This window comes from Balaenoptera ricei, chromosome 16 (assembly GCF_028023285.1).
Source record: "Balaenoptera ricei isolate mBalRic1 chromosome 16, mBalRic1.hap2, whole genome shotgun sequence".
Lineage (NCBI taxonomy): Eukaryota > Metazoa > Chordata > Mammalia > Artiodactyla > Balaenopteridae > Balaenoptera > Balaenoptera ricei.
In genome coordinates, this window is record NC_082654.1 from 60,974,495 (window position 1) to 60,985,850 (window position 11,356).

The 11,356-nt window shown below is 49.1% G+C and overlaps 1 protein-coding gene across 1 annotated transcript; it reads right to left on the minus strand.

The window, feature by feature from the left end:
- Window positions 1-1,674: 1,674 nt before the first annotated feature.
- PLAU (plasminogen activator, urokinase) lies at window positions 1,675-10,513 on the minus strand. The gene is made up of 11 exons (XM_059900909.1): window positions 10,331-10,513; window positions 9,911-9,998; window positions 9,406-9,439; window positions 9,155-9,262; window positions 8,661-8,835; window positions 8,381-8,472; window positions 7,980-8,193; window positions 7,615-7,763; window positions 6,852-6,992; window positions 6,366-6,514; window positions 1,675-5,678 (listed from the first exon to the last, which is right to left on the minus strand). Exons 2-11 carry the CDS (start codon window positions 9,965-9,967, stop codon window positions 5,502-5,504), a joined length of 1,296 nt encoding a protein of 431 aa, XP_059756892.1. The 5' UTR covers window positions 9,968-9,998; window positions 10,331-10,513; the 3' UTR covers window positions 1,675-5,501.
- Between the last annotated feature and the right edge of the window lie 843 nt (window positions 10,514-11,356).

The following is an 11,356-nucleotide window of genomic DNA, read 5'->3' on the forward strand; positions in this document are numbered from 1 at the left end:
GAGGACGTCAAGTAGACAATGGAAAGTAAGGGTTTGGATCTCAGAGGAGAGGTCTGGCTGGAGATAATCATTGTAAATCAACTGTTGATTGATGGTAATTTAAGCCTGGGTGTGAATAAGACTGTGTGGGAGAAAGTTTAGGGTGGGAAGAGGAGCTGGTCTAGGGTCTGGTCTTGGGGAACCCAATATTCAGGGCTAAGTAGAGGAGGTTGAGATGGCAAAGGAGACCCAAGAAGCTAGAGATGTTAACAATGGCTGGGGGGGTGAAGAGGGGATGAATTGGGAGATTGGGATTGACATATATACACTACTATGTATAAAATAGGTAACTAATGAGAGCCTACTGTATAGTACAGGGAACTCTACTCAATACTCTGTGGTGAACTAAATGGGAAGGGAATCTAAAAAAGAGTGGATATATGTATACATATAACTGATTCACTTTGCTGCACAGCAGAAACTAACACAACCTTGTAAAGCAACTATACTACAATAAAAATTAATTTTAAAAAATGGCTGTGGAATGCTATGGAAGCATTTTACTTTTATAGTTACTTTTACAATTGGGTGGAAATTTTTAGTTCAGAGAAAAAAACTTTTTATGTCTCCTTGACCTTAATTAACCTTCTAGATTTACTACCTGAGGGCAAGAAGTATTATTCAAAATATTTAACTAGCAGGACTTCAGAGTACCAACACATGGAAGGCAGCTGGAGGAGGGAAGGAATCTCAGAGGCCCCTGCTAGGGGCCCTCTGCCAGGCATTAACCCTGTGGTTGCTGGATTATGAAGAACTGGAAAGAGGCTGAGTGGCAGGGGACCATGTCAGGGGTGGGGTGTGTGTGGATCTTGGGACATCAGTGTTTTAGAGACTGAGCAGTACTGGCACCTGCTACTAAGTATCAGCCCTGCCTAAGGGTCCTCACCTGCTGGATCCCAGCAGCTCCTTACCCCCACCCCTACTCCATGCTTGCTCACTGCCCCTTCAACTCTTTCCTCTACCACAACAGTTTATTCATCACTTCTTGAGAACACCTTGCTTTTCTTTTCATGCCTTCATTATCTTCCCTATGCCTGGAATGCCTTTCTCCTCCTTGTTTGGCAAATTTCTTTGCATCTTTGCAGGCCCAGGTAAAATATCACCTCCTCTGGAAAGTCTCCCTTGATTTGCCAAGGCAGAATTACTTGCTTCCTCATCATTGTTCCACACATTTATACATACTTTTATTATAGCAAAAATATTACAATTTTTATCACATTAAACTGTGGTCATCGTTCTGTCTCCTTCGCAAAGTTGTGAGCTCCTTGAGGACTAGCACTATGTCCTATTCATTCCTGTATCCCCAGCATCTAAAACAGTGCCTGGTGTCAAGGTCCTTAAAAAAAATTTTTTTTAAGGTTGTTGAATGACTCCCAATGGGACTGCAAGGTCGGAAGGGGGCCTAGACTATCTTTTCTCCCAATTTGCTACTTAAAACTCAGCATCAGTACTAATACATGCTGCAACATGGATGAAACTGGAAAACATGGTAGGGAGAGAAGTCAGTCACAAAAGACTAGATGTTACATGATTCTATTTATATGAAATGTCCAGAATAGGCAAACTCATAGAGACAGAAAGTAGATTAGGGGCTGAGGGGGTTGGGGAGAAAATCGGAGTGATTACTAATAGGTATAGGGTTTCTTTTTTTAAAATTTTATTGGATCATAGTTGATTTACAATGTTGTGTTAGTTTCAGGTGTACAGCAAAGTGATTCAGTTATACATATACATATATTCATTCTTTTTCCGATTCTTTTCTCATATAGGTTATCACAGAAAATTGAGTAGAGTTCCCTGTGCTATACAGTAGGTCCTTGTTGGTTATCTATCTTATATATAGTCGTGTGTGTATGTTAATCCCAAGCTCCTGATTTATCCCTCTTCCCCGGTATGGGGTTTCTTTTTGAGGTGATGAAAATGTTCTAAAATTGATTGTGGTGATAGTTGCACAACTCTGTGAATATACTAAAAATCATTGAGTTGCACACTTTAAATGGGTGAATTGTATGGTATGTGATTTAGTATACCTCAGTAGTACTGTTATTTAAAGAACGCCTCAGCAAACTCCTCTCACTGTGATTCAAAGGGCAGGCTCAAATGTCAGCAGCTGGGGAGGAAGGTGGACAAACAGGGGTGAGGGTGGAGGGGTGTATTCAGGGGTGTTGTTGTTGTGCGGGGTTGGCTTGGGAAAGGCAGAGCATGAGTGGAAATCAAGTTGAGTCCTGATAATAGAATGAGCCACAGACTATTTCAGAAGGAGGGGTTCTGGTGAAAACAAAAACCACTTCAATGAAATCAGGTTTCAACCAAAAAGGCTGAGGTTTGCTTGAGAAGGGTAAAGTTTTACTTTGAAACTGGCGGCTGAGTGTGATTTGCTCATTTGGCCTGGGAATCTTTTAAGAGGAAAGAATTATAATCTAGGCCAGGGTTGAAATTCTGATACACTTAGCCTCCCTGCACCCAGCATCCCTGAAGTAGGGAGCTTGAAAAGAGGGCTGCTAACCTTCCCTCAGGTTGGGCCCTGCTGAGAGTGCTGGGCCTGTGCACTCTGGAGCCAGCTGCCTGGGTCTGAACCCTTGCTCTGCTACTTACCAGCCACGTTGCCTTGGGCAAGTCACCTAACCTCTCTGTATCTCCATTTTCTCTGCTGTTAAATGGGGCTAAGGATGGCACCTTCCCCATAGGATTGTTATAAGGATTAAACCAGATAATAGGTGAAGAACTTAGCACAATGTCCAGCACTTAGGGAGCACTAGAAAAAGGTAGTCCCTAAAGTGAGTGACAGGGTCGTATCTGGAGCCTTGAAACTGGTTGCTGGAGAAGTGGCTGATCCCTGCTAGCCCGGAGTGAGGTCTGTGACTGGGAAGAGGTAGCAGCTGGCTGGGGGTCGGTCAGGTGGCTGGGAAATGGTCTGAAGATTGTTAGCAGTGCATTGCTCAACCCACCAGTGGCGCTCATACTTCCTGTTTTCAGTGTCTGTGAGCCCTGATGCTGGCGCTGTTCATGTTGGAACAAGATCTTTCTTGGCCCCTGGGGGGTATGCAGAGGCTGAGCAGCAACTCAGCCTGGGCTGGGCTCCTTAGCTTCACATCTTGCCTTTTCTCTCCTAGCAGGTTTCAGCTTCCACAAAATACACCTATGCAATCCTGGGGTAAAGAGGGGAAGGGGTTCCCATTCAATTCTATGAGAATTTACAGAGTTTTGTAGTAGTAGCCACTGTTTTTGTGCCTTTACTAGGTGCCAGGATTATGACTAAGAGATTTATGAACGCATGAATCCTTATAACAATCCTAGGAGGTAGATATCTCTTTTATACAGATGAGGAAACTGAGGCACAAAAGGTTAAGAGTTTTTCCCAAGTCATACAGCTAGTATTTTAGAGCCAGGAATCTAGTCCAGGCCACCTGACTCCAAAATCTATGCTCTGAACCACTGCATCATACTGAATGAAACATGCTGGATTATGGGGATTAAAAGCTGAATGCTCTGGGTCCTTGCCCTCCAGGGGTCCATTGTCTAGGGATCCTCTGAACAGGAAGCCCAGGAGACCTTGTGCCCCCAAACCCCACTCAGAAATCTAACTGTTCATGCAGAGAACATATGCTGACCATATCTTGAATTTATTGGGCCCTTCACATAATCTGGCCAATTGTCGCCAATGGATCTCAATCAGGGCTGCATATCAGAAACATCTAGGGAATTTTTCTAAAATCACGAGCCCTGGCACCAGCCCTGACCTGAATCACAATCTCTGTGGGTGGAGCATAAACATATATATATATATATATATATATATTTTTAAGTTCGCAGGTGACTTGGCTAAGAAACACTGCCAAAACTCACTAGCATAGCTTGGAAATTCCAAAATTTTGGCATCCAACTGTAACTCCTGACCTACCTTCTACATCCAGTTCTTAAGAAGTTGATGTTTGGTTCAAAATATATGTACACGCCCATTAGGATATCACCCAGCTTTAGATTCTGAGCTTCCTGATATTAGGGATAGCAAAGGCTAGTCATGAGCTTCATTAACACACACTGAGGAAACTCAGCACCAGCCCCATGCACGGATGATGGGAAATTATGTCTTCTGTTTCCTGAATGCCACAGACTCAAGCTGGGCTGGGTTTGGGATCATCAATTTTCACTCATGCACATGTCCCCCTTGGTTGAAGTCAGCCCAAGGATTGTTGGGGGCAGAGTGAAGAGTATATGGTAGGATCACCATGTAACGTTGTACAAGATGTGCACTGCACAAAGGCATCAGGCTGAGGAGGGAACTGGGAGTTGACAAAGCCTGCACACCATTTACCAAGCTGTGGACTTCTGGCTTGGGGCACATTTTTGTACCTTATGTGCTATGGAGGGTCTGTTCTACAAGTCTCCTAGCCTCTCCTCCCAAAGCCCCATTAAGTCCAGATATAGCCCCCCAGGAAACTCGGGTGCATTCCACCATCGTCATTTTCTACTTTTTATGCTCCCAACTCCCTCCCATACAAGCACGAGGGAAGAGCCAAAATCTTCAGAAAAATCACATTTGATCAATCATACTTATTCAAAATTACAAAAATAGATATAAATAAAAATACCAGAATATAATTATTAAATATTCAGTGTACAGGAATGGTCCTCACCTCACTCAGTGAGGATTGGATGAACTCGGCTGGAAGGTCAGAAGGGATAACTGGCCAAGAATGGACATCTATGTGAACGTGAAACTGGAAATTTAGTGCTGGTCACAGTCTGTGCCCCAGAATGATACATTTATATGTATCATTGCCTGGGAGACCCAAGAGGCCCCACAACCTCTCCAAACAGGCCATTCTGTGTGATGTGACAGTCCATACGATTTGGGGAAGTATCTAGACGTGCAGTCAGACACAGAACACCAGCTCTTACACTGACACAGCCTGTGCACAAGTGTCCCAACATACACACACGTATATAACATTTCCTGATACATTCATGGAATGTCAGAGCCCTTCCCTCAAGTCATTTAGTGTCCTTACTCTCCAAACCACTGTTCCTGCATTGGCCAAGCTCTCTCAAGAGACCTCAGTTCTGTTACACTTCCTAATTGGGAAATTATTCATTTCCCAACAGTGGGCCTCATCAATGGCCCACTGCCAGGGAGCTGGCTCTCCTTCCACCTATGCACAGGAGATGCCATTTTTAACTCCAGGAAGCTTTAGTCCAGAAAACGACAATACCATTCTGGTTCAGGACCACCCTTCCATCCTGGCCAGGGGAGATCTGGGTGTCCAGCACCCAGACGTGTATCTGAGGGTGAAGCTACTGTCACTCACCCTGATGGGCAGCACAAGCAAAACCACCTCTGCAGAGCTCATCTTCCTCAGTCTCTTCATTATATATAGCTGTGCAGATGGCCCTACTGCAAAAATGACAGTCACTGTGGGAGTGGGTGGTACCCGTCTCTTCCCTTGGTTCTCTGGGGGCCCTCAGAGGGCTAGGCCATTCTCTCCCCCAATGTGAGTGTGGATCCAGGGCAGGAAGCTTGAGACCCTTGTGTAGACGCCTGGCTTTTCCTTCATGGCACATTCACGGCCCCAGCTCACAATCCCAGTCAGAGTCATGCGGCCTTGGGTGAAGCAGACCAGCGGCCCCCCTGAGTCTCCCTGTTAAGCCAAAGACACAAAAGGTGAGCCCTGGGAGAAGTGAGAAGGGGGCCATCTGATCCTACCACCCAATCATGCCCGAGAGAGAAGGGAGAGTTTCCTAGAGTCAAAGTCCTTAGTGACTCCCCATCTCCTACCACATCAAGTTTAAAAATCCCCTGCTTGGCTTTCAAAGTCCTGTTATCTACAGTTCCACCTACATTTTCAGACCCTACTTCTCCTTCCCATCCCAAAATATGCCGTGCTCATTCTCATTTTTGTATCTTGCAACTGAAATGCTCTCTTTTCTTTCCTCTGCCTCCTCAAATTCCTATTGAGTCACATTCTCTCTAAAGTGCCCCCCTCGGTGACCATCTAGTTGGTGCTCACATCCCTCTCCTAAACAGCTGATCATTTATAATTCACACCACACTCTGAGCACTGAATTGTGTTATTTTCTGTTGTTTTCTCTTTCTTAGGGTCTTAGTCCCCCTCCCTTCCTGAGTCTGAAGTGCCTAGCATAGAGCCAGGCTCTTGACAAATGTTTGGTAAATACATAAGGACTGGTTTAAACCTTCTAAGACCTGAACCCCTGGTCCTGGCTTCTTGGGATTTTGACTGGAGAGAGGCTCCCCAAAGCTGGTAGGGACAGGCCCAGGAGCCCTGGGAGATCTAGGGGTGATGGAGAAAGATGCTTGGAACTCTCACCTGGCAGGAATCTGTTTCCCACTGTGGGTCAGCTGCACACAGCATTTTGTTGGTGACTTCAGTGCCATAGTAGTGGGGCTGCTGACACTCCCTGTGGGAAACCAGCTTCACAACAGCCATTTTCAGCTGCTCTGAATAGATATAGTCAGCTAGATGGAGGAAACAGGGAGGAATGTACATTAAAACGTGTCTGTTGGGACTGTCTCCCAGGGAGGGGACGAAAAAGTGTCCCTACCAGGGAAAGCCCTTATTTTTTCCACCCACATCTAAGTCTTTACCCCACCTATAGTCTCTCATCCCTCACCCACTTAAATTTATGGCTCATCATTCCCTAAACAATGCTCCCTACTCCATCCCTGGACCCACCTACTGCCTCCACGGTGCTCCCATCTCTACATCCACAGTCCTCCCTTGATCAAGTTGAGCTCACTTCCAGGTTACAACACTCCCTCAGGACCCTCTCAGCCAGACCCAAATGTCACTTACAGGGATTCTCTTTTCCAAAGCCAGTAATCTCACAGCTTGTGCCAAAACGGGCATCCTCATTCGCTGGGGGCAGGCAGATGACCTGTATGGACCGGGATGGCTGTGCACACTGGCCCGTGCTGGAACGGATCTTCAGCAAGGCTGGGGGAGCAGGAAGGGGTCAGAGGGGAAAGATCACCACCTAGTCAGGTGGTCACCATCTCTCCCCTCCAAACCCTGAGGGAATGGCTGTCTATCCCTATGTCAGAGTCAGAGGTCATCCTGGGAGGTCTGCTGGTAGCTTGTCACCTGAAACAAGTCTCCCCTGTCCCATGCTTCAAGGACTTTGTTCCAGCTGCTGACAAAGCCTTGGACAGCCAGGGCAACTGCATACAGCTGTATGAGTTTTTTCCTGCAAAAAACAGCTCATAAAGCCCTGGCTGAGGTAGCTGGGCTGAAATCCAGCCCAATAATCTCTCCAAGTTCTATATTCTGGGACAGACAGAGGCTCCATCCAGCAATGGAAGGGGCATCCCAGCCCAAGCTATATGCCGTCAGGGCCATTGCCACCCAGAGGAGGATACCTGTTTGGAAATTCAGGGACTCTACAGAGGAGCACCAGGCCCCTCATGTTTTCCACTCTGAACCCTTCCCCACCACTCCTTTGTTGTGTAAAGCAGGGTCTTCAAGTTCCCCTACAACCCCAACTTCACACTTGGGTCTCTTCTCAGACCCCCACTCCCACAGCTATCATCATCACGGCAGATGAGGGTTTTCCACTCACCAATATCATTGTGGTGAGCAAGGGTGTCAGCACTGTAGTCCTCACGTAAGATGAGCTTTTCCACCTCAAACTTCATCTCGCCAGGCGTGATGGAGTTAAGCTTTGACCGACCCAGGTAGACAATGTAGTCCTCCTCCTTTTGGTAACCACTGTGGGAGGGAGATCAGTCAGTCTGATCTCATGAGATCCTGTCACTTCCCCCTCCCCACCACAGCGACCTCAGAGCATCACTTGTCCCCAAGGCCATGGGCCATAGAGAGAGAGGCCGAGGGGGTAGAAATAAGGGGAATCTTTTGCTGGGAAGGAGGAAGGGATTTGTTTGGGGTAGGGCAGGAGGGTCAGGGAGAAGAGACAGAGGGACATACATGAAGCAGTGTGTGGCGCTGACCACCCAGCAGGGGCTGATGAGGCTGCCCCCGCACACGTAGGTGACAGAGCCTGCACGGTGCCTCCTATAGATGGCTGCAAACCAAGGCTGGTTCTCGATGGTGGTGAATTCTCCCCCAACAATCTTAAAGCGGGGCCTCAGAGCCTTCTGGCCGCACTGTAACTTTTCTGGAGGAGAGAGGGCACTTTTTCCTGGAGGACAAAGAAAGTGATATCTTGGGGAGGGAGGGAGGATAAAGTGTCCTTCTCCTGGTCCTCTGACCTTCCAGTTTTTCAGGGCCAGGCAGGCCTCCCTCCTCATCCCTCCTATGATGGAATAAGGGAACAAATGAGTTTGTCCCCTTCCACCCACCATCATAAACAGGCCAGTGACACTCACCAGAAGAGCAGTTGTGCACCATGCACTCCTGGACAATCTGCATTAGGCCAACCTTCACATAGCACCAGGGCCTTCTCTGATTGTCTGGGTTCCTGGCAACACAGAGGGGAGAAGGGTGCCATTCCAACCCAGAATGCCTTTTCTGTGTCCTCCCCTCCAGGGAAGACTCAACCAGAGGCCTTAATTTTCTCATGCTATGGCCAGCACTTGGCAAGCAGAAAAGATGGTAACGAGGGTTTCTGTGAGGCCATGAGGAGGGTCCTTGCTGCCCCCACCTCACCTGCAATAATTGTGTTTCCCCAGTCCCAGCTGAAGGGCATCAGGTCTGTGGGCATGGTACGTTTTCAGAAGGACGGTGGCAGAGTTCCAGGCCAGGCAGGGCCGGCCGCTGGTGTCAGTGTTGGCCTTCCCTCGGTAAGAGTGACCATTCCCCTGATAGCAGGTTTTCGATGTATCTATGGGAGGATGTGAGGATGAGAATATTAGAAAGAGAAGGAAGTTCAGACAGGAATTTTAGAGATCCTGTCAGGCCTCACATGATTTCAGTGAGGCAGAAGATACTAGAAGGGGCCTCCTTCCATCCCCACCTCACATTTGTGCAGCCCCAGCTTCATGAGATAGTGTGTGTTCATGTTTGACTGTGAATCACATGAGGATAAGGATGCCCCCCACTCTACCTCCTAACTCCTGCCTGCTCTTGCATCCCACCCATGTCTCCCTGCCCCCAAGTCTCTGGTGCCCCCTCCTCCCCAGTTGGAGTCAGGATCCCCATACCTATCTCACAGTGTTCCCCTTGGAATTTCTTTGGGCAGTTGCATCGCTGAATGTTGGAGAAGTACTTGTAGGACACACATTTTCCTCCATTCAGACAGCCACACTTCGCTGGAGAACACAAAGGTTGGGGGGTAAGCAAGGAGCATAGGCGGAGGCAAAGGGGGAGCCAGCAGGGACAGGGAGGGGCTGCCTCCTGAGGCTTTTCCAAGATATCTGTGCAACCAGATATTGTGCAAGGGGTGGATACTCACATGCACCAGACACTTGATGAAGTTCATGGCTGCCCTGGAAGAGATGCAGGCGGGGGGAGAGATTGAAAGGAAAAGTTCACCAAAGGACCCATGTTCCTGGGACCCCAGGGTGAGGATAAACTGGCCCCAGTCCCCAAACTCAGCCTTCCCTCCAGTTCCCTCTCTCCTTACCCTGTTCATGTCTAACTATCCCTCAAATGGAAGATCATCAGCTTCTAGCAGGGAGAAATGAATTGACTCAAGCAAGCTTCACAAATCAGATACCAGCAGGTTGGGGCAGTCCCTGCGGCTTCTTCCTCCCTTGCCGAAAAGTGCAAGCTCCCTTGGTTCTCAAGGCCCCAATGCCACACCTGTTCTATTTCCCGGGGAGGGTTTGGACCTGCTGTTGATGGAATTCGGAGGACTCCAGCTTCCTATGCAGCCCCTCCCTTCCCCAGCACTTTTCAGGGGTCTTGCAAGCCCCCTCCTCCTGCCGCCAAGAGTCAAAAGCAGGGAAGCCACTCACCTCGGAGTCGCTCACGACCAGGGCGCAGAGGAGCAGGCATGCCAGCAGGACTCTCATGGTGGCGAGGCTGGGGCTCTAGACAGCGGCTCTACAAGGGAAGGAGAAGTCAGGGGAAGAAGCGCAGGAGCGCGTGAAGGCGGACCGGGTGGGTTACTGCAGTTCAGGGCTGGAGCCCCTAAGTCCCCTGCGGGAAGAGCCCGCGGTGACCAGGCTCCCCAGGCCCGGCCGTCTATCCTCTCTGGAGGCTCAGAGGTCGTGGCGCAGCCTGCACTGGTCCCCGCAGGGGAACACATGGGCACGGAGCGCGGTGACTCAGCGTGCAGCCGCAGCCGAGCCGGGGCAGCGAGTAAGGAGAAGTAAAGCCGGCAAGAGCTGGGTCGCCCGCATCCACCCTGCGCTCTTAGGGAGGTCCACACTCACCCGCAGCTATGGCCGGAGGGGCGCAGGGCCGGGATAGCGGGGACTAGTGGACACTCTGATGCTCGGGCGGGCCCTAGGGCTCCAGTCTCCGCGCTGTGCTGCTAGCGGGCAGTGCTGGCTCTATATTACGACTCGCCCCAGCCCTGGCCCCGCCCCAGCCCGGGATCGCCCCGTCCACTCCCTTTCCTCCGCTTCCCTTAGGACCCGCCGCGACTTGGACCCCGCAGGCTTCCACAACCTAACCTGTGAGGGGCAGCGCGGTCCCCATTGGAGGGGACGAACCAGGTCTGAACTGAGGTATGGAGAGACATGTAAATTCTCCGCCCCCTCCTCCCATTCACCTGGCCTGGGCCCCGCCCCCGTGCAGCACCCCTCATCCCCCGATTTGCCAAAAGGAGAGGCGCTAGGGAGACGCTCTCCTCCAGCTCTGATGCCTCTTCCCAGATCCCCTAAACCTCTTCTCCACCCTCGGCCCCCAACTGCCTAGGACACTGATTCGGACCCCTGGGCTTAGAGGCATAGTCTGCAGCTCGTACAGCTGTGAAGTCTCTTTCTCAATGTGAAAATACAGGTCGCTGAAACAGACAAAAAGCGTGTTCACAAGGGCTGCCTCCAAGTAGTATGCCAGCTCCCCGAAAATCAACACAACCAGTGGATAAGACAAAGCTTAGTTTATTGCTTACTGCGGTAAGGTAGTTTGGTAGTGGTGGGGGAGGGGGTCGGATTTTATTGAGAATTTGCAGTTTGGTATAAGGCAGGTCTTTGAAAGTGAGGGTCTGATAAGGATTGGATAAGAGTCGTGATATGATATTGTAGGATTGTGAGAACAAAGTCTTAGGGCACAAACTGTTGACGCTTTCTATAGAAGTGTTGATAGGTTTTTCAGGAAGTTCCTAAAATGAACTATTCATTTATTTGCCTGGGCCATAGTATTGTCACTTAATAAAGACAATAGAATAGTAAAGCCTTATTAACGTAGAAAGTTCTATTTTCACCTCTGAAGAGAGAAATTGGGGAACTGGAGGA